The 24,258-nt window shown below is 40.4% G+C and overlaps 1 protein-coding gene across 2 annotated transcripts in view; it reads right to left on the bottom strand.

Moving 5' to 3' along the window:
* The window catches only part of CHST8 (carbohydrate sulfotransferase 8), a 262,245-nt gene that overhangs the window by 183,321 nt on the left and 54,666 nt on the right, over positions 1-24,258 (bottom strand). Inside the window, exon 2 of one of the 2 annotated variants that reach the window (XM_037878141.2) lies at positions 18,819-19,046. In XM_037878141.2, the coding sequence (XP_037734069.1) occupies positions 18,819-18,978 (160 nt within the window). In that variant the 5' untranslated portion in view covers positions 18,979-19,046. Of the gene's footprint in view, positions 1-18,818; positions 19,047-24,258 lie in introns of those variants that run through there. The other variant, XM_043526024.1, reaches the window with a different exon arrangement.

The raw sequence follows: 24,258 nt of genomic DNA, 5'->3' as shown, positions 1-24,258 counted from the left end.
GCATGTTCATGGGGGAAGGGAAAAGGGTATTTCCCCATTCTCAGGTCACAGAGTAGCAGTGCAGCTGCTCCATGGATGCTACTCCAGTTGAATATATGGCCCTAAAGCACCCCCCTAAATTGTGGTAGAGAGCGTGGACCTATGGAACCAGTAGTATCTCCTGTACACACAAACACACTCTGGTGGGTCCCCTCCAAACTGAGCTCCATGTTTCTGGGTTATTTTTGGTGAAAATAAGTTTAGCAAATACACATACATCTATGAGGGGTTTGTACAAGATTATTTATGCATTGCCTCCTTGTCAGGGTTTGCAGAAAACTTATATTGACTCATCATACTGCACATCTAAGATATTGATGGCTAAAAGCCATATAGTTTTAGATGAAGAATTAGGTCTCTAATGTGCACCCACTGCATGGTAATGCTTCATTCTGAGAAACAGTATCTATTGAACCCTTAAGTTCTATAACTGGTATGCCATTTGCCATGGCCAGTGAGGCAGCAGCTGTCATACATTTCAATTTTAGTGCCTTTAAATAACCTTTCCAAATGCTAATTTTCTTATAATGCTTCTCTTACAAGTCTAAATAAGGCAATGTAAACAGCATGCAATTTGCAGTTTTTCTTCTTTAAAGGCATCCAATCACGGGTGTTTTCATAATTACTACATTTTAAAATAGGTATCTGGTTTACAATCCATGTTATTCCAATCACAGTAACACTTCCATTTGCATGAGCCCTTTTCATATTACTCAAAACCAGTTGGTGTCTAGTAAATTTCTGACCAATTTTTAGTTTGGATTCTGACAGTTATTTAATTGCTTTGTTAATGAGAATCATTCGATCTTTTATCAAATTAAATAGCAGTCTTGGTAGCAGTACACTTTTGCAATATGCTGTGCTGAGAGCAACATATAAGTAAACTGAATTGGAAATTATTTTATGAAATACAGTTTTCATTACCATGCTGTGTTGTATCGTACTTTTAAAAATTCTGTTTTCAGTTCTATGAATCTTTGAATAATACTAGTAGATAGGAAACTGACCAAAAAGGCACTTACTCCATTTCTCTTGCAAAGTTGATTCTGCTAAATTTGGATAATCCTTTTGAATTTTATCTTTTTTGCTGTTTTTCACAAAATGAAATGCAGTTCTAGCACGTGAAAATGGCAACAATCCTACATTAAGAGAAAATTGTCAAAGTCAAAACCAGTATGTATAAGGGAGCTCTCTACAGGGAGATTTTCTCAGCTCTATATTCCAATGATATGTGGACACCTCAAAGGGCTCCACCATCTTCTGCTGCAGAGCACCTATAAAGCAGTGAGACCAGACTGTTCTTCAAGCTGGGTCCAGCAAAAGTGGTGGAATCCTTCTGAAATACTGAGGTTCCATTGAAATGCCACCTAGTCATAAGTGACATGCCTGGTAAATTGGGCTGCACCATAGATATGTTTTGCCCAACATAATAGGCATGTGAAGTTGCAACACAGACAATTATAAACCTTATTTATTATGTCTCTTACTGGCAAGTCAGTAAACCTTCTGATGTACCTTCTTCCTGTTTTGTTATCCTGCACGAAACCTGCAGCAGAGCTGGGTGGATAACACATGAACAATTTAATGACACCTCTTTTTTTTATCATGAATTGTCCGTGAACAGATCACAATTTTCTTTAATATTTTCATCATTTAAAATTCTTCACTGAATGCTGTGTGGAGTAACTCTTACTCCTTACCTCATTTGTTGAGCAGTTTGATTTGCACTGTTTTTATTGTACACATTGGTGACCCAGTATGTTTCTGTTTCTTAACTGGATAAAACATCTCTCTTTAAATCAGGTTTCTGGTGAAAATACCCTCACTTATGAATTCAACAGCTGACTTTCTGAGGATATGCTTGAATATTCCCTTAAAATTTGCTCTTTCTGTGAACAATCCTGCCAGAAAACTCCTTCACTAGAGTAAATGTGGAAAAGAAAACACAAAAGCAGCATGAAAAGAGTCTAAATGAACTCATTTAAAAAACTGGAATGAATACAAGTAGACTTCTTTTTTTCAGTGTTTGCCTAGGTTTCTCACACAGCTTGCAATCCATTTTGAAAGCTGAGTTTCAGAGCTACCTGTCCTCTTTATGTGACTTTCTTCTATCAGTGCTGTTCACCAGAAAATTGTATTCACCACCTCCAGAATATCATTGGTTTGTTATAGCCCTGTGGAAAATTAAAGTGATTATAGCCCCAATCCAGTGATAGGGTCAGCCTATACAGATCTGATTTCTGGATCAGAGCCTAGGATTACAACTGCCTTTTCATTGGATAAAGCATTGATCATCTATTTAATCCATTGGTGTGTGCAGTAACAGAACTTCTCATGGATTCTGACTGGCATTAATTACAATTGGCACAAGCTTGGGGATATTGGTTAAAAATATACAGCAAATCTGCTGCAGTGGTAAACTCTGATCAACCTGGGCAACCCAATGAGGAGAATTATTTGTCCTTTACATACAATAGGCATAATGAAACCAAACTAGTTAATGATTACAAGTTATATAAAAGTGTGAACTAATTTTACATCTATTAGATCTCAGTTTTTAAAAGAATATGAAAGCTGTTTTACTCAATGTAGCGAGCTAAAAGTACAGAAAGTATAAGAATAGCTTCTTAGGATAAATAAAGATGTAAAGAAAGAAAGAAAACATATTGCAGTCACCATTTTGAAGCATCCTGCCAAGAGTGGCTGTCTTGTCAAGTAATATTAGGCCCAGATTGATTTAGAATTGTGCACAGTGAATTGTTAAATCAAGGCAAAGAAAACCAACCAAAAAAGTCAGTCATAGCCCTTCAGTGATTACAATATTGTACCTTGGTATAGTATGGCACTGGAGATGGAGGCATGTGGAACAGGAAGAAACACTGTTTCCATCTGCTGCTGCCACACTGTCACCTATTGTGATTTACCAGTGGCAGCTGCCCTAATTATGCTAAATGGCATTGGCCAGCAGTACAACTCATGGGAATGTGGTCATTCTAGGCCCATAACTACAATCTCCTGCTGGTTGCAATGGCCACTGTTCCTTATATTAGTAGAATGGGCAAACCATAAGTACTAAGGCTTCACTTGACAGAGTTTATAGTATTTGTAGAGCTGTAGGTTAATACCTATTTCTCCCTTCACTGTACCACAGGAAGTATTGGCAAAGGTAATGAAAGGGCCTCTGGATCTCTGTATTCTGATATCACCCCATTGGCTGTCCACACCATGGTTCCAATCAGTTCTACAATTCCTGGTATGTTACCACATAGTCCTGGAGAAAATGCAGGAGGGTCAACTGTGCAATGAGCATTCTTGGGGTGCAAATTTGCTGTCAAAGAATCCTTTGCAACATGCAGGGTTGCAGAAATAGAACGACCAGTTCCTGCCTTTAGGTTAGGAAACAGCAATCATTAAATCCTACAACAGGGCTTATAAGAACTTTGTTTAATGGACAAAGTCAAAGCCAGAAAATATAATGTCCCTTTCAGGAGTTAAGCCTATATTTCTGAATTACTTAGTCAATGAGATTAGATGGTAAATCTTCTGTCACGACTACAACCTAGGCCCTAGCTTCCATTTTGAATAAATAATGAGGGAGTTTGGCATGCTAGTTAGAGCAGTCCCCCTAGCCAAAACAATAAAACCCAAACAGGATTCTTTTGTAGACCTGGTCAGGAAAGTTTTGACAAAATGCTGATTCATCGGAACTGACTTTTTCATGGGAACGTATGTGTTTCAATGAACATTTCATTAGGTGTTTCTCAGGTCAGGGAGAAGAAAGAGAGATGCATAGACACAGTCCCCCTAGAATAGACAGTATCCTGTTGGTTAGGCACTCACCTGGCCCTGGGGGAGAACCACATTCAAGTCAGGCAGAACAGGAGCTTGAACTTTAGTGTCCCACTGGCCTGGTGAGTGCCCCACTCACTGGGCTATTGGCTAGGCTGGGGTGGGTGTCCCTTTTGGGCTTTTTCAAGAAACATTTTGAAACGTCTCCGTTTTGTTCTGATGCAAAACAAAACCAAATTCTAAAACTTTGACATTTTTCATAAAACAGAATTCATGTTTTCCAACCAGCCTACTCCTTTGGGACTATTAACCATTTCACAAGGCATTTGTCCTCAACTGAAAAATCTTATTACGTCCTCATTGGTTTGGTTGCTAAAATGGCGTTACCATTTTGGATAAAGAATAATTCAGAAGGTTGCAAATTGAAAAGAGGACTGAAACGCAGCTAGCTCCCAAAAATAACCTGATTTCTTTTAAATGTTGCCATCATGGAATTTTATTATACATATTTCTAAATGAATATATCATGTATTTATTATTGCAGCATCACATAAAGGTCCCGATTAGGTCCCATTGCGCTAGGTATTGTACGGACATATATTAAGACATGGCGTAAAATCCTGGCTTCACTGAAGTCAATAGCAAAACTCCCATTGAATTTAATGAGACCAGGATTTCATTATCATCCCTGCCCTGAGGAATTTATGCTCTAATCTGGAATAAATTGCAACAAGTGAGTATAGCAACAAAGAGGCAGGAGGAGGATGTAATTACATGAGTTAGCTATATTCACACCTTGGCTGGCTCTAAAGCAGCTGTCAATGCCAAAACACCGGGTTAATTTAAATGGGGCAGAATCAGGCCTCTGCACTCTGGGCTTGAGTAGTGAGAGCACCTCTTCTGACTGTCACTTGAATTCACTTGGAGCAAAGAAGAGAATAACCAGAACTGGATACTCGAAATGGACTGTGGTATTTATATCACCACGACTAATATGAAGGGTAAATCAAGTACAGTTCAACCTCTGAAGTGGGGTGGGAGGAAGTAAAATTTACTCTTCTATATTGTAGGTGTCCAATTTCAAATCTGTGATTTCACGGAGGAAAGAAATTGTGTGCCTGGTCTCCATTTAGGGCAGGGGTTTGCAAACGTTTTGGCCTGAGGGCCACATCTGGGTATGGAAATTGTGTGGTGGGCCATGAATGCTGACAAAATTGGGGGTTGTGGTGCAGGAGGGGGTGAGGGCTCTGGCTGGGGGTGTGGCCAGAAATGAGGAGTTCAGGGTGAGGGAGAGGTCTCCAGGCTGGGGCAGGGGGTTGAGGTAGGGCTCAGTATGAGGGGTTGGGGGTATAGGAGGGTGCTACAGGCTGGGACTGAGGGGTTCAGAGGGTTGGAGGGGAACAGGGCTGGGACAAGGGTTTGGGGAGGGGAGCAGGGGTGCAGGCTCTGGGCGGCGCTTACCTCAAGCAGCTCCTGGAAGCAGTGGCATGTCTCCCATCTGGCTCCTACATGGAGGCGCAGCCAGGCGGCTCTGTGCACTGCCCCATCCGCAGGCGCCGCCCTTGCAAGTCCCATTGGCCTCAGTTCCCAGCCAATGGGAGCTGCGGGGGTGGCACTTGGGGCAGGGCCAGCATGTGGAGCCCCCCCTATGTGTAGGAGCTGGAGGGGGGACATGCTGCTGCTTCTGGGAGCCGCATGGAGCCATGGCACATGCAGAGCGAGACAAGCCCCCGACCCCACTCCCTGTCTGGAGCGCTGGAGAGGGGCATGTCCTGGACCTAGCTACCCGGCAGGAGTTTGAGGGCTGGATTTAAATGTCTGAAGGGCCGGATGCAGCCCCCGGGCCGTAGTTTGCCCACCTCTGATTTAGGGGGCTGTGTGCTCAGCTTATTAGCTCAGCTTATTAGCTTTCGCATTTCTTAACAAATAATAAAATGGGAATGTGTTGGGGGAGGTGGGTATAATTTCAGAAAATGTTTTAGTTACCTATTTTATCTACTGAAACATCACCTAGGAGGTATTGTTTCTCTGTGATGCAGCTCGATACTTCATGTAGCAAACAGCAGCACTCTTCCATAGTTCATTAAATTATGTTGTGGTGATCTTGTCTCCACTGGGTCTCAGTTAAGAAATGAAGCTAGTGCCTTTAGAGGAAATGACAGAGTACAATCAGAATATACTGAATATATAATTTGATCTGTGGAACCAAGCAAGAGGAAAAATGTAGTTGGCAAATGTGTAGACAGGAAGAATGTGTCATCTCTCCAAGATGCACATGCCATAGTGCCTAATTAGACTGTTATATCGTTTAAGAACATTTATTGCATTTTAAAATTGAAGTTGACTTGTTTAAATTCATTAACCACTGTTCTATAATAGGGAATATTATTTCCTTCCTGCTCCCCTTGTCTCCATTTTCTCACCCCTGGGAACTTTTAGCATACTGATTCTGGGCCCACAGTCTATTAACACTAATTTTGAAATTGCAGCAATTTAAATTTTGTGTTCTAATTTAATTAAACATTTTGCTCTTGGTTTAAATATGTTTGTTTTTACTTTTAACGTATTTTAATGTGCCTAACAGAAGTAATTTCCATGGATGTTTTTCTGCATAAAAAACAAACAAAGCTCACTTGCTAAATAATAACAAATGTGAAGGAGTAAAATAGGAAGAGTTACATATTGCAGATTAGAGCCACAGTCCTGCAATGAATTCAGCATAGGTAGACTTCTCTGCATGTCTATAGTTCCATTGACCACAGAGCCTGCGTGACTCATTGCACAGTCAGGGCCTAAGGATGTTGAAAATTAGTCGGTACTGTGAGATCTAATGAAAGGCATCAACCTTTTATATATAAATGAATGGTGGATGCCACTGACTTTACTTAGTGCAGACTTCGACCCCAGTTATGTATATTTCTTCATGTTTTTCATGTTTTCTTCATGTTTCAGATTTTTAAGGCCAGAAAGAACAATTATGATGATCTAATCTAACCTTTTGCATAGCACAGGCCCTAGAATCCCACCTGCTACTTCCTGTGTCAAGTACATAATTTCTGGTTGAGCTAGAGTGTGCATTTTAAATTGAGATTTCTACATCTGTTCGCAGCTCATCTTTGTCTGTTTTTCTTGCTGTACTAGCTACTCTTTTTCCTTGATATTCATGATACAATTTAGTTCTCCTAGTGTTTTGCATAAAATTTAATAATTCCTTTGTACAGCACATTAACTGCATTTATTGCAATTTCACAGAGATTAAAAAAAGCCATAATGGACCAAATGTATACCTGGTGTAACTCCACGGAACTCAATGGAGTTATCCCATTGGAGCTGGATTGTCCTGAATGTTCTGTTGTGCAGCATATAATAAATAATATCTGACTTTGTGTGCTCTGGAGTAGCTTAATTGCATAGCTTAATTGCCATCAATAGCATGAGAATGAGCTGTTTATATATGCAGAACTTGCTGTGTCCCAGTTTTAATTAGGTAACAACTCGAGGGTTCTTCCTGTTTACAAGGTAATAACCATATCCTGAGCTAAATAAATGGAGACTATAAGGCAAGGTACAGCTTTTAGTTTCATAGGTTATTAAAATAAATATACTTTGATTAATATTTGAGACAAAGTTGACTATTCATAACATTTGAATGGGTTCTTGGCTGGAGTTCCAGCCCTGCAGGGTATACTTAAGTGAGAATCCCACTGACGTATATGGGAGTTTTGCCTCAAGAAGGTCTGCAGGACTGGGCCTTAAACAATTGCAGTGAACTACCATAAAATTGCAAGTCAGTACGCTCTGCAATATTCCTGTTCTGTGACTGGTTCTAACTTCAGTACAACACGTAGATCACGGTATTTGTCCACAGACCAAAAAAAAAAAAATCACCGTCATGAATATTTTAATGTACTTCTTTTTTAATAATCTATAATTGTGCGGCGAGATGAATTCATTTCCCTGCATAATATAAACAGCCTATTTTTCCTCCATATTATTGTCTAGCTAATGAAATAACTTCACGTAGAACTGCAAATGTGCAAGTGTTGCTACATAAAGATAACACGAGGAGGTGAGAGTTACTCTGACTGCAGCCTCTAATTTTTTCCTCCCTGTGGCTAGACTTACGGGCACTATGGTATGCAAAAGATTTTTAACAAATCCCAGAACCAGGAAGACAATGCTCCTGGTTTCATTACAAGCTTGAAATTGGCAAGAAACAACAGACAATCTCATTCTTCTGGGGGACTGGCAAGGAAGGAGGTGTGGCCAAAGCTTCCGTGAGGTATGGTGAGCAAATCTTCTCAGCAACCTCAGCCAGCAGAGGTCATGTGGAGATGCAGACAAAGAAAAGCAGCCCTCAACAGGTGAAACCCCAAGGAAGGGTGTCTTCCCTCAAGGTGAATTCCCTTCTCCAGTGCAAGGGTCCAGGCAGGAGAGAGATAAATTACACACTTCCTTGCACCAGCACGGGGGCATCTGGCCCATTGTGTATTGTATACAAAGCCAAACAACTGGGCCAATTGCTGTAAAGTAGCTAATTATCTACCAGCTGAGAGATGATAAACAATTGTCTCTCCTCTTCCCCCTCGCCATGTAGACTTTTTGGTCCTGTCTGAGTTAATGGCTATCTGCTTTCTCTCCTGTTTTGCTGAATCAAGGTCCAAGTTCACACGCTGTTCCCCACTTGTTTGCAGGGCACATCTTCATTAGGTTTCTAAATGCTCTTTTTAATTAATGGGAACTTCGGGTGTACCAGGAATTCAGAATCAGACCTTCCATCCACAGAACCTTAAACAGACTAAATTCTTGGGATAACTGCCTAATTGTCACCAATGGAATTCACATGGGTCACAAGCTGAATCATGACAGTTTGGTCAGTTAAAGCTTTTTCCTTTCCTCAAATTTTCAGCTCTAGGTTTCCAGTCTCATAAGGAGTTATTACATTACTAAATTAAAATAATAAATCCTAGATTGTCCCAAGCAGTAAATGACGTCCTGTGACTATGGGAAATGACCAGACATTGTCATGCAATGCACCAACGAAAAGATAAAGTAACCTGAGTAGAAAATAGAACCACTTAAGAAAAGGAACAAGCCGTCTCAACATGAGGATGGGATATTTCACCCCTAGCCTCTTCACTTTGCCATTCAGTTCATTCATTCTCCTAAAAGTAACTTTGGTGTCCCTTGGATTCCTTAGAGTCTTAGCTCCTGGAGCAGACACCTGACTTCACTGTTTCCCCAGACTATGTACATCAGCTGCCCAGCATGCTTAACCTTCATCATTTTGAAGGACCCACAGTCTGAACTCGGGTTACTCAACAAATGTGCTGCCAAGAGCAAAAGCACCACAAAGCCATTATCTGACAAGACTTTAAAATTAAATGTGTCGTTTTCAGTTGCAAGCCCTTGGGAAACAGACACAGAAGCCCAGCAGGGTTGACTTTGTGAAGATTTTAATAGATGGATTTTATCTGCTTTGAAGAAGGGGGAAGAAAATTTAGTGAGTTTCTGAACAGAACTGGCACGAAACGGTATAATGGCCACGCTGTAGCAAGTCTCCGCTGAATCACCACCAGCACCTCCTGCAGTGATTCATTACAGAATGGGACAAAGATAGGGTTCCATCCTGCAAGGTGCTAAGTATTCGGACTCTGATCCTGCAAAAGACTTTAAGCACAGGAGTAGTCCCAATTAATCAATTAAGCTTATCCCCAACTATGGAACAAGCTGTCCCCCTTAAAAGATATGGAACTAACATGCCAGTTGATGCCATCACATAGTTCATTCTGCTTGGGTGTTCTACCCCTTCTCCCATCTTGCATCTGTCCTGTCTATTTAGATTGTAAGTATTTTAGGGCAGGGACCATCTACTGCTCTGAGTTTATACAGTGCCTAGCACAATGGGGCCCCATTCTTGGCTGGCCCTTCAACACTACTGTAATAATAATTCAGTGGGGCTACTCATGTGCTTAAAGTTAAAACCAGGCTCAAGCACTCTGCTGGTGTGAGGCTAGAGTGTTCAGCACCTTGCAGAATCGAGCCTGTAAAAAATGTGTGTGGAGACAATTCAATGTATTGCATAAATCAGTTAGAGACTTACCTACTGAAGTTGGGTTTTAGAGCCAGCCCCTAGGGCGTAATAAATCATTATTCACTTTCAAATGAAAATCTACTATTTAGTTAGACAGAATGACAATCAGCCCCATAACTACTGTTGATGTAGGACCTACACAAAATCAATTATTTGGCCTCTTCTGCTCCCCTCATTGGCGCTAAAGCAATAGTTAATCGAGACTGATGATCCAGATGTACAAACAAAATAGTAAGAGAAAAAAAGAGCCACTTTAATTTCAAGCTCCACTAGAAACATGAAGGGAAAATGAATGTTTAACAAATGAGAAAGGGTGATTCTGATGGAGGTATAAGGTTTTGTTTAAGTTTTTAGGAGAAAGTTAAGAACACTGAGAAATGGAAACAATATAAAACAATTTTAAAATGGCACAATCAGAAACACACTTGAAAATATTTTTTAATTTAGTTACAATTGTTTAAAATTATTTCCACATTTGAAACACAGCTGAATTCATTAACTGCTAACAAATGGGAGGAAATTTCCTTTCACTATCATATTGTCTATGCAAAATTATATGAACTCTTTTTTAAAAAAATAAAAATATAATGGAGTGAAAATTAAAGACTGTTGATCAGCTTTTGCAAATTTCTGTAACTTCTCTTTAAATCTTTGGAAAGGGTCTTTAGAGGATGCAGGATGATTGTTTAGAAACATGCTTTCATAAAGCCATCATTTTTACATTTTTCTGACACATCACAGCATTGTTGCTTTGGCTATGACATGTTGCCAAGCACTGAATGCAGCTCCACTATGGCAGGTTGTTTTGATTTTGCCCGACATAACAAAGAGGTGTCAACTTCTGAAGGCTTATAAAAAAACCAAACCTTCTTTAACAAGTCAGTTTCTAGGAGTAAGTACGCACAGCAAATGGTGGATGGGGGGAACCTGTGGAAGCTGCAAGTTGAGAGCTTCAGTCACTTCCAGCATTCTGGCTCTCCAAGAGCAAAGCCACATTTGATAGAAAATTACAAAGATATTAAACACTTTCCTGAGATCAGATTATCAATAACTGCTGTAGTTGTCACAGGGTTGTTATGGAATCAGGACTGAGAGGAGGTGACCAAGTAACCATGAAGGTGAAGGCAGGTGGTCTGCGAGACAATGTCTCTATTGTGTTCCACACAATGAAAACAATTGGGAATGCCTGCTCTGGGCTCTTGCCTGCATATCTCCTGTTTAAAAACTCAGCTGTCAAAAAGTATGTTTACTTTGTATCTATTTAGACAACTTTATGACCCTATTGTAGATAGCTGGGTGGGAACTGGCACAACGTTGCTTCAAGATCTAAATGGGGTCATAGTCGATCAAAACCAGAATCGTTGCTACCATCAAGGAAAGAAGATGAATCATATCCACAATGGTGTGTAGACCACAGCATTGCCAGAACTAGTGCTTCACCTTAATGCTAATGTGTGTAGGTCTTTCTCTTTTAATCAGAATAATAGCAAACTGATTGGAACAAGATGTAAAGGCAGAAAGGAAGAATCTACTTACTATGGGAAAAGCTCAGTCAAAGAAGACTAAGGCAGAGAAAAGAAGAATGGCAAATGTGGTTGTAGAAGGTGCATCCATTCCTTGAACTAATTCCATATATTTACTAGTACTGCCTCTTCTGGATGAAAAATGTAGCCTGGAGTCCATTCATCTGATATACCGTTACCAGATTATTTTGCATATGGTTTGGATGGATGCTGTTAGTATAGAGGCAGGTTAAATTTATACCAGAGAAAAGTTGTAAACTGCAGCCACATTAGTTTTGAAATTATATTTATAGATGCCAATTTATTTTCAATTGCATTGTCACGGATAAAAAAAGTTTCTAGTACGACTAAAAAGTAGTGCAATGTATATATAGTAGGATAATATTATGGAAATGCACAGTTATCATGGAGTGATGTATACAGGACTGTAATATGTAAGTAACAAGGTGTAGGGGTGTGTGTGTGTGTTCTGAATAAGTGATTAAGAGAGAGAGAATTACAATGCAGCTGCAATATTGGTCTTTGCTCTAAGGCTGCTGTGATATACAGTCAGACTGCTGCACTATGGCTCCCCTGTGCACTGATTTTTATTATAACAATTACCCTCTCCTCTTTCCCCCCTCTCTTTCCCCCTGTCTCCACCAGTGAAGCAGAAAATGAAAATAAGGCAGTATTGTGTTGTAAGATTTGACTGGATGAAGTAATGACAGTAGAGTTACTGCACAGACTCAATGATTCTGCCTAGTTGTATGATTCTTGGGTTCGTTTTTGTTAGTTTATGCCTGGTAGCTATATTAACTAACTATAGTTAATAGTGCGCAGCCATTTTCATTCTAACCCCCTGTTTGCACATCTTGGTAACTTTTGGGATGAATTTTCCACACTTGATCTGTTTCTAAAGGTGTTTGTCTTCTGACTTCAGTCCCCAGAGGAAAAAGCTTTCCATAAAGTCATAGAGGCGGTAGCTGGTTCAAGTTTACAGCAGCGGTCCTAATATTGATTACCATAGCTCTGTCTCCAGGCCACTGACTGGCTGTTCCAGAGTTCACAAATTTTTAGCCCAGTCCTAAACTCATCTCAATACCATTTAGATCAACTGAATTGACTCTCACATGACACAACAACTTTGTTTTTCCTAGTTACGCTTTCAGTACTGCACTGTCACAGCTGTCCCAGATTTGAGTTCTGACTAGTTTTAAGGGTCTGAAATAACCATTGTGTGCAGGCACTAACAACAGTGCTAAGGTGGCATTATATCAGCTTCTTCTTTATAAATCCCAGTCTTCGGGGAGTATGTCATTTTCTGAAGAGGTTTACTGCTGAGTACAGTAATGATGGATAGGCCATCCTGCTGGCTCATTGTAAGGCTCCAAGACAATGAGAGCAGTGGCAATTACTGAATATTTCACACAAATGTAAAATCTTTCAGTGTTTAATCCTCCATCATGGGCAGGGGATTTATATTTGTAAGTCTTGATAGCAGTCAGGGGAATTTAACATATAACTTGCTTGTGCACCACTAGGAAAATGTATCTTGATTTATCCCAAAGTTTCCTTTCTGCTAGCAAGAGTCATAAAGGTACCCTTTAATAATACTTAACTTTAATAATGCTTTAATAGTTTAATAATAATAATAACTAGGGGTGTTGATTAATTGCAGTTAACTCACAATTAATCACAGTTTTAATCGCACTGTTAAACAATAGAATACCAATTGAAATTTATTAAATATTTTGGATGTTTTTCTACATTTTCATATATATTGTATTCTGTGTTGTAACTGAAATCAAAGTGTATATTTTTATTACAAATATTTGCACTGTAAATATGATAAACAAAAGAAATAGTATTTTTCAATTCACCACATATAAATACTACAGTGTAATCTCTGTCATGAAAGTGCAATTTACAAATGAAAAGAAACAAGTTTGTTTACATTTACAGGAGATAATGCTGCCCTCTTCTTGTTTACCTGAAAGTGAGAACAGCATTTGCATGGCACTTTTGTAGCTGACATTGCAAGGTATTTACGTGCCAGATATCTAAAGGTTTGTATGCCCTTTCATGCTTTGGCCACTATTCCAGAGGACATGCTTCTATATAGATAACTCTCGTTAAAAAAGTAATGTGTTAATTAAATTTGTGACTGAACTCCTTGGGGGAGAATTGTATGTCCCCTGCTCTGTTTTACCTGCATTCTGCCATATATTTCATGTTATAGCAGTCTCAGATGATGACCCAGCACATGTTGTTCATTTTAAAAACACTTTTCACTGCAGATTTGACAAAACGCAAAGAAGGTACCAATGTGAGATTTCTAAAGATAGCTACAGCACTCGACCCAAAGTTTAGGAATCTGAAGTGCCTTCCAAAATCTGAGAGGGACAAGGTGTGGAGCATGCTTTCACAAGTCTTAAAAGAGCAACACTACAGAACCCAAACCACAAAAAAAGAAAATCAACCTTAGGCTGGTGGCATTTGACTCAGATAATGAAAATGAACATGCATTGGTCCACACTGCTTTGGATTGTTATCAATCAGAACCTGTCATCAGCATGGACGCATGTCCCCTGGAATGGTGGTTGAAGCAGGATGGGACATATGAATCTTTAGCACATCTGGTACGTAAATATCTTGCGACGTCAGTTACAACAGTGCCATGCAAACACCTGTTCTCACTTTCAGGAGACATTGTAAACAAGCAGCTAGCAGCATTATCTCCTGGAAATATAAACAAACTTGTTTGTCTGAGCAATTGGCTGAACAAGAAGTGGGACTGAGTGGACTTGCAGGGTCTAAAATTTTACATTGTTTTATTTTTGAATGCAGTTTTTTTTTTTACATAATTCTACATTTGTAAGTTCAACTTTCATGATAAAGAGATTGCACTACAGCACTTGTATTAGGGGAATTGAAAAATACTATTTCTTTTGTTTTTTACTGTGCAAATACTTGTAATCATAAATAAATATAAAGTGAGCACTGTACACTTTGTATTCTATGTTGTAATTGAAATCAATATTTGAAAATGTAGAAAACATCCAAAATATTTAAATAAATGGTATTCTATTATTGTTTAACAGTGTGATTAATTGTGTGATTAATCACGATTAATTTATTTAATCACTTGACAGACCTACAAATAATAGTAATAATTAATAATGTAATTGCACATATATATAGCACCTATTAGCAGAAGTTCTCTAGAAGTATAGAAGATTTGCAGAGACTCCATGATAGGGCATTACATTTCTTTACTTCCTCCATGACATCTCATTTTCACACCAATTCTCAACAGAAGGCCCCCTGCACCTGACATTCAGCATAATAACACTCTCCATAAAAGCCCATTAAGTGTCTATCGTAAGTGAAGTTACTGCCTCTGTAATGACCAGAGAAATATGTATTGAATTCAGTGTATTGGCTTGGGAAATCTGTTTTGTCCACAATGAATGGCTGTCTGTCACAGCCATGTCTGTTCAGAGTGAAGTGCATTATATAAATATAACTATACAGACAGAATATTTGTCAATCAGCAAAAAAGGCTATACACCCACTATCCAGGGCACATATACTTTGTAAGCACTGGTTTCCAATGGATAAATGTAATCAAGGTTTATATGTTCACAGAAGCCAACAGGATGGGATTGTTTCACTCGAAAGATCAGAAGAAAATTGTAACTAATGTTGTGGAAAATTACTTTGATATTGCTTTCTCAGTACAGCATCACAATTAGGTAGCAATGTGAAGCACAGGAAAAGAATAAATGAATAGTAACAAATCAACACAAACAGCTACTGTCAGGCGTACTTTGCTCAGTGAAAGTAATGTAAGCATTACTTAAAGTTTTATGACTGTAGTTTTATACTGGTTTAAATAGTACATCAAGGTTTTGCCATCATGCTTGCTTGGACTAAAACAATAAAGAACAATTTCTGGAAGAGACAGATAAAACTAAAGTACCAAAGTATTTTTATTAATCTTGTTTCAGAAGTTACACTATTCCAAATTAAAGATGACTGAACATATTAGCAGTGAGAAATGTTTGCTTGGTCAATGCAAAATTCTACTGTGCTTCTTTTTTTGGGTGAAAAATGTTCTTTATTGAATTTCACAAAGCACTGCAGATGAGATTGTAAATGTATTCAGCCACATAGTAACTACATGAGAAATACAAAAGCAAAGACCAATAAATAAACTTTCTCATATAGAATCTGTTGGCCTAAATAGTATAATGACACATACCTTTATTCAGTTCTATAGAGGGACCAATTATGTAAGCAAATTACAGCAATATCCTGTCTCTAAAAGAAACTAATATTTTTAGGAGCTATTCTGAGTGAGGGAGGGAAAACATCGTTTTAAGCACACCTGGTGTTTCTCTCTTACAGACTTACTGATTTCCATAGAACATAGTGTACAATAAGGAAACATGGCTATTCCTCTTTTTAATTAAATGAACAGTGTCTTTTCTGTGTTCTACCAAGTGCTTATTGTGCTTTAGGGACAATTGGCCTGATTTTCAGTGGAGCTGAACATGTGAAGCTCCTGAGTTCAGTGGCAGCTGAAGGTGCCCTGCACTTCTGAAAATCAGACCATGTAACTATTTTATAAGTACCTCTTCTCTCCGTCTAACTTCCATTAATGTAAATGGGAATTTGGTGTGTGAATCAAGCAAGATATTAGACATCTTTGGCAGTAACAGATAGTCCCCCTTAGAATAGTCATTTTACAACCATACACAGGATTCTGTCCATGAAAATCTAATAAGTTATTGAGATAGATTCATCTCTGAGGATGCTTGTGTTCAAACCTTGATTGGTATCTCAAGTGTAAATGGGTTGGGCCTCATCCTGTTCTTTATGTCTACCTCAAAAATAATTTCATAGTTGGTCACAATCAACAGTCAGTGCTTGAGAGGCTCATGATTGGAAGAGCAATGGTCCAATAGGTCAGGACTAAGAGTCAATGGTAGAGAAGCATGGGAAAGCTTACCAAGGGCTAGTGGAAGCCAGTGCTGTAAAGTTCTTGACTTTCATAAGTAGAACGCGAACCAACCATTTTTTTTAAATTATGAAATTCTAATGTCCAACAGGTAGTAAACAATGGCAGAGTTATCCAGTTATTGTGGAATTAATTTTCATGCACCTACCTATTCTTTCTAAATTTTTCAGGCTTAACATGAGCTGTGTTTATTTAAGGAAAAGTTCATTACAAATGTGAATACTTTTCACAGGGGATTTTGTTATTGTCCTAGTACAGAATGAAGGCAGAGCCTTGCTACTTAACAACCCTATTTTGCAGACATGATCTAAGTCTTAAAGAACTGTCTGATGAACATTCCCCTTGGGTTTGAGAGTATGCTGCTGTGATGGGTCAGTTCCCTGGCCACAAACCCTCGCCATTGAGCCATCCCCTCCACATCTCCAGAGCTTAATCCCATGGAGGTCCTTCCACAGGGAAAAGGAGGAACATTGCCATGTGTCCCTCTGCTATATCTGCTGAGGTTTTGGCTCATCCTCCATTTGCAGAGATGACATGACCCAGAATTAGAGTTTGTTACACAGACTTCTTTTTGAATTCATATAATAATAGGAAATAACTATAGCATATCTGGTTTTCTCCTATATTACTAACAACAGTGGGTCATCTACTTTCAGTGTAAAAAACAAAACATATTATTTGGTGAAGAATACGAGCCCTTGATTAACTACTTTGTGTCTAGGTATTGCAGGTGTCTGCAAAAACTGTGGGCCAGTTCCTACATTCTGAGTACTCCCAACTAATCCAATGAGCTGGGCTATTACAGGGAGCACATGATGTCATAATCTGTTTCAAATGTTTCTTCTTATTGCCCTGTTCTCTTTCAAATGTGTACACGCAGTTTCCATTGACTTCAAATGGATTTATAGACACACATCTTAGAGCAGAATTTAGCCCATTATGTCAGTTCAATATATAAGTTGTTTCGCATTTAAATATACAAAATTATATTTAAAAAAAAAAAACAAGTGAAGTGACTGGCAAATCCTCCACTTTCAATCAATTTCACAGTTTTGATTAATTATTTCCACAGTTTTGGCTGAGTGGCTGCTTTCAAAATTAGAGTGCAATTGGTCTAAATAACAAATATATTAATGTTTAAGTATGTTTGATGATACAGAGACAAGCACTTAATAAATCTGGATACAGAGGGTAGCATTTAATGTAATGACAATTCCAGGGCTCTGTGTGTCAGAGTGCAGCTCCTTTAACACAATAGCAGTATTTTGCCTTTAAAATACACAAAATATTACAAACTGCACATTAATTGTGACAAGCAAACAGAAATAATATTTAATCAAATGACAATATCCAGTATAAAAGAACACAATGGACCAAACTCTGCCCTCTGTTACACCAGAGTAAATCTAGAGTAACTCCATTGGCATCCCTCTGCACTCTAGGATTTTATACTGCACTCATTACTGTATGCTCACCGCTGAGGTATCATATGTAACTGAGGGCTTGTCTAAATGGCTCTGCAGTGTGGGTTACAGAGGTGCCAGCTGCAGCACATAGTAAAGTATTGCTCTCTAACTTCCCCGTGTAGACCCTGCTAATGCTAACTAAAACTTACCTACTTCACGTTAACATACTGTAGTTCTGACTGGTGGCCTTTTTAGTTCACACTAACAGGGTTTACAATGGGGCAGTTACAGAGAAACACTTTAGTGAATGCTGCTGCTCACACACCCATAGTCTGCCCTATGGGGCAATGTAGACAAGCCCTTAGTCAACATGAATCCCATGCTTATATCTGTGCATACCTGTCAACTGTCCCTCGTTGTGAAGGACATCACTCATTTTAGTCCCAAAGTTACCTACTTTCCACACAGATATGGACTCCTCAAAGTTTCATTGTTGAAAATTATTACATCAGAAATAACTAATCATGAGTTATTCACACTAAAGTACTGAATCGCACAACATTTTAAGTTTCTTGAGTGACTAATTTTCTTGTGTCCCGCATTTTGGGTCTGTCTCTCACAATGCACCCCACTGGGCAATGGCAGGTTGGGAAGCATGTATCTGTATGGGTGAAGTGAGTGGAGTTATTCTGGATTTACCCCAGTCTAACTGAGAGCAGAATTTGCCTCAACTCAAGCTGACATCCTTGACAAAGCAAAGATTCTCACATAACCTGGCATTCTTTATTGAGTCTGATTTTTAAGCATGATTTATTTTGAGCAAATATTTAGTCCCACGGTTGGCCTTATAAAAATGAAATATTAGTCCTAAAGAACATTTATGCTCACATCACTTTTGTAACGTATGTAAAGAGTGTCAAAGATACAGGACAAAATTACTGGATAAAAATTGGAATGCTAACCTGGTGTCTGCTGATGAACTATGTCTTCTGGATCCTGCAGATGAATGAAGACGACAAGCCCCGCTGCTCCAAACAGCAAGATGAAGGAGAACATACACGTCAGCCTCATAATTATTGTTCTCAAACCAATCCACTTTTGACCCAGGAAAATGAACTGCATGCAATCTCCAAGACACACTCTTCACTCATAGTCTCATCTTCTCAGCTGCCATTCCATTATAATACCATCTACAAGAGGTAAAAAAATAACACACCTACATACACCATTTATTTTTCCATACCCTTTTGTAAAGACAGGTTGATTCTTTTTTTCAGATCTAATAGCTGATCTACATATCATCCCAGTGAATGTAATTGCACGTATCTGGTCAATTTCTGCCCATTAGTTTGTTTTTAATAAGGGATGTATCACTCCCTGTTTTCCACTTGTTTAGAGGAAAATGTGGAATATTAAAAAAAAGTATAATTTGGGGGAAATGATCACACAGTGGAATGTACTTGCACAGAAACCCCCTTTTAACAGGCTGTTTGCTCCAACTGAAGCATGTGTCACTTTTTATTTTTCACTTGTTAAACAAGATGAAAACATAAAGGGCGACAATGTGGGGGGAAATGATCGTATGAGCTGCATCTTGCATAGCACAAACATGGAGAGAATGACAGAAACAGTTCGCAGGTTTCTGCATCATTCAATAGGAAAATGATTTTTCTAAAACAGCCGGTACTGTAGGCCAAATATGCATCCCATTTATAAATCTAGGTGGGCATATTGACCTAAGGAAGCTGTGTATCCTAAGGGAAGTAATGCAGGTGCTTGGGTCATCTTTAACTGGCTTGGACAAAACACCTAGCTTGGGCCTGGCTGGCATTGGCAGGAGGGTGGACTATATGAACTACGAGCTCATTCCTTCTCTAAGATCTATGAGAGAGTCTATGGGCTCAGCTCTGCAAATATGACCAGGCATGCACTTTTTACTGTATGTAATCCCAGTGAAATTGGAATGGCGCTAGTCACAGAATACACTACAGCTGGTACTAACGCTCCAATTCAGCAAAGCACACAGGTAAAAGACTGAAATCAATGGCACTACTTGTGCTTAATGATAAGCACAAGATTAAGTGTCTTGTTATTTCAGCACTTAAGCATCTGCAGGTTCAGATATCATGATCCTGTCTAAATATAGTTAAATAGTGGTGATAGCTGGGTGAGACGGGTTGTAGCTTGATAATATACCTAAAATTTCAACCAGAAAGACTAAATGAAAATGTTTACACTAAAACTAAAACAATGGGAGGGGGAAGGAGGGAGGTAGAGAGAGAGGGAAGGGGGAGAAGATCAAAAGGAATGATGTTGCATGACTAAACTCCAGGGACAGAGGACAAATACACTAGTGGTGTTATCTGTAGAATGGTCTTCAGCATTGTTATATTTCTTAGAATAGATCTCTTTCATAGGAATGTTGTTTAATTTTAGATTCCCATTGTATTATTTAGGGAACATGCCATAACCAGTAATGTTTTATCCTTTCCTGAGCCTGTTGGGGGCAGTTTAAGAGTACAGTTATCTCTATTAGGATTTACAGCACAATGGTGTGCCTAAATTTGAGTTTTACAAATCCCATTTTGAGCAGAATGAGAAAGCAAATGCTGATTTCCAAAACAATTTTTTCTTGTTTAAAAAAAAGATAAATCTAGATCATGCTCCATTTTTTCCTGATTTGTTTAAAAGTTTTTATTCAAACTAAAATCAGAGTCGAAAGTCATAGAGGTCATCCCAACATTCCTGTGAAAACACCTTTCTTTATTAATATTATTTAATAGTTACATTATATCATCTATCCCAGAGGCCCTGTTCAGGATCAGGACCCCACTGGGTTACATCACACATTGTCCTCTCAATATGTAAAGTTTAATGAAAGCTACAAGCTACATGTGCATATACCGAAGGGAAAATAGCCCCATATGATTATTTTATCCCAATGAAAGTCAATTAAATTCACCATAAGCGAATAAAGAGGGAGCCAGGGAAAAGAAAAGTAAACCACCTCTCAACAAAAACACAAATCTCAAAAGGTTCTAAATGATGGGTTTGGGCTTCTCCCATCTTTACTTTCCTGTAATTATTTTTTCACTCAGTTGACTTTAATTAACTGGCTGTAGGCTTGTAAGCCTGGTGAATGAGAACAATGTTTTATACATGGTAGCAAACAGGGGAGTTTGAGAGGGAGAGAAGGAAATCCCCCTGCTGAACAAAGAAGGTGTGACCTCTAATCTTGGGGTGAGTGAGCTTGTTTGACTGTTTGGTTTTTGGCTGTTTGTGGTTTTTTTTTCTCTTTCAGGTTATTTTAAATTTACGGGTCAGTTGGGATTGTGTGTTTGGGGACTGTTTGAGCCTTGTTCGATCATCTTTGATCAGCCCGGTGATCACCCTCCCCCTCTGTGATTAATGAAGGAGTAGGGCTGGCTAGGAGAGAAGGCCTTAAAAGCCAGAGGCTAAGTGACCAAGAGGAGCCAGCGAACAAGAGAGTTTGTAAGAGGGAGTCATAATATAATCACTATGGTTAGGAAGGGCTGCATTGCTAGTGCCAACGCTGCTCCTGTCTTCTCCACCTGTATCCAGGTAGAGAACCTGACCATGGATGCCTCTACCCAGATTCTGGTGTGGATTTGCAGAGACTGTGGCCTGCATTTCCCACTCTCAGAAAGCCGGGATGGCGGGAGCCAGTGTGAAAGACAGGCGGAATCTCTCCGGAAGCAGGTGGGAGAGCTACAGGTGGAGATGGCTAGGCTGAGGAGCATCTGTGCCCATGAGGAATTCATTGAGAATATTCATATGGAGATGTCCAAGGCTGAGGAACCTATGCAGCTAGAGGGGACTGCTGTCATGCCCTCAGGGGAGGAGGACATGGCTCTGTCACAGGGAGGACACTGGCTGCTGATTACTTCTGGCAGCAGGCAGTGCTCCACCTCTACCCCCAACCCACCCTCCATAGTAGTGAAGAACCGTTATGCTGCCTTGGCAACAAGCAATGAGGAATTGCCCCCAAAGGTGGAGGAGAAGCCATATACCCCCAAGGCTGGAAAGACTGCAGCCACCACTCCCAGGAGGAAACGTAGGGTAGTGGTGGTTGGTGACTGTCTTCTGAGGGGGACGGAGGCACCTATCTGTCGCCCTGACATGACATCCCAGGAGGAATGCTGCCTGTCAGGGGCCCATATCCGAGAAATCACATAGGATCATCGAGGATCATCCCGCCCTCTCACTACTACCCCACACTACTCATCCATGTGGGTACTAATGATACTGCGAGGTATGACCCTCCACAGATCAGAAGTGACTACAGGGCTGTGGGAGTAAGGGTGAAGGAGCTGGGGGTGCAGGTGTTGTTCTCTTTGATCCTTCCAGTCAAAGGTAGGGGCCCAGGCAGAGACAGATGCATCCTGGAGGTGAATGCCTGGCTGCGAGGAGGGCTTTGGCTTACTTGACCAATGGGATGCTGTTCCGGGAAGAAGGACTGCTAAGTAGAGATGGGGTCCACCTATCAAGGAAGGGGAAGAGCATATTTGAATACAGACTGGCTAACTTAATGAGAAGGGCTTTAAATTAGGTTCAACAGGGGCAGGAGACAAAAGACCACTGGTAAGTCAAAAACATGGAAGCCTGGGAGAAGGGTTGGAATCTGGGGAAAGCATGGGTTGCTATAGAAGGGATAAGGGAGGGATGAGAGAATATAGAGGGGAAATCAAATCAGTATCTTAAATGTCAGTATACTAATGCGAGAAGTATGGGGAATAAGCAGGAAAAACTAGAAATGCTAGTCAATAAACACAACTATGACATAGTTGGCATCACAGAGACTTGGTGAGATAATACACCATGACTGGAACATTGGTATAGAAAGGTACAGCTTGCTCAGGAAGGACAGGCAGGGAAAAAAGGGAGGATGTGTTGCGTTATATATCAGAAATGTACACACTTGGACTGAGTTTGATGGAAATAGGAGACAGACTTGTTGAAAGTCTCTGGGTAAGGATAAAAGTGGTAAAAAAAACGAGGGTTATATCATGGTAGGAGTCTACTGCAGACCACCTAACCAGGAAGAGAAGGTGGATGAGGCTTTTTATAAACAACTAACAAAATCATCCAAAGCACAGGACTTGGTGGTGATGGGAGATATCAACTACCCAGACATCTTTTGGGAAAATAACACAGCAGGGTACAGATTATCCAACCAGTTCTTAGAATGTATTGGAGACATTTTTTTATTTCAGAAAGTGGAGAAAGTCACTAGGGGAGAGGCTGTTCTAGATTTGATTTTGACAAACAGGGAAGAACTGGTGGAGAATTTAAAAATAGAAGGCATCTTGGGTGAAAGTGATCATAAAATGCTGAGAGTTCATGATTCTAAGGGATGGTAGGAGGGAAAACTTCACAATAAGGAAAATGGATTTCAAGAAGGCAGCCTTTAGCAGACTCAGGGAGTTGGTCGGTAAGATCCCATGGGAAGCAAGTCTAAGGGGAAAAACAGTTCAAGAAAGTTGGCAGTTTTTCAGAAAGACATTATTAAGGGCACAAGAACTGACTATCCTACTGCGTAGGAAAGATAGGAAGTATGGCAAGAGACTACCCCCATTTAACTAGGAGATATTCAATGATTTGAAACTCAAAAAAGAATCCTATAAAAAGTGGAAAGTAGGTCAAATTACAAAAGATGACTATAAACGAATAACACAAGTATGTAGGGACAAACATAGAAAGGCTATGGCACAAAATGAGATTAACTAGCTAGAGACATAAAGGGTAACAAGCATGGGTGATGGGTATAATAGGCCAGTGAACGCTAAGCTTTCCCTGGCGCAGCCGCCACCGCCGGACACCTGGGCTGCGGTGGCCCCACCCCTTCCCCGGGGCCCCTGCTGCTGCTGCCTGCCTGCCTGCCCTCCACCTTCCCCCTAGGTCCCTGCTGCTCACTATGTTGCTCCTCCTCGGGGGCGGGGGAGTGAGGCGGACATGGCAAGCAAGTGGTGGGTGTGGGGTCTGGCAGGGGAGTGAGGCAGCTCGGCCAGGCACTGGGGCCAGTGGCTCTGCCTGGCACTCAGGCGGGGGGTGGTTCGGCCTGGCACTGGGGCCAGCCCGGTGCTCCAGGGACGGCTCGGCCTGGCCCGGAGCTGGAGTCATTGGCCTGGCACTCAGGCAGGGGGGAGCGATGGGGCCGGACCGGCACTCAGGCTTGTTGGGGGTAGGGAATTGGCCTGATGCTGGGGCCAGCCTGGTGCCTGGGGGAGCGGGGACTGGCCTGGGGTGGGCGATCCAGGGCTCCTCTGGTCGTGGGGGGGCCCCTCAGGGCTCCTCCTGTTATTGGGGGGGTTCGGGGCTCTGGCTAATGGGGGGCGGGGCCTCGGACAGAAGGGGCCAGGCCGGTGGGCTAGCCTCCCCAAA

The sequence above is a fragment of the Chelonia mydas genome, chromosome 12, assembly GCF_015237465.2.
Source record: "Chelonia mydas isolate rCheMyd1 chromosome 12, rCheMyd1.pri.v2, whole genome shotgun sequence".
Taxonomy (NCBI): Eukaryota; Metazoa; Chordata; order Testudines; family Cheloniidae; genus Chelonia; species Chelonia mydas.
The sequence above is the reverse complement of the archived record's forward strand: the minus strand, read 5'-3'. Positions and strand labels throughout refer to the sequence as shown.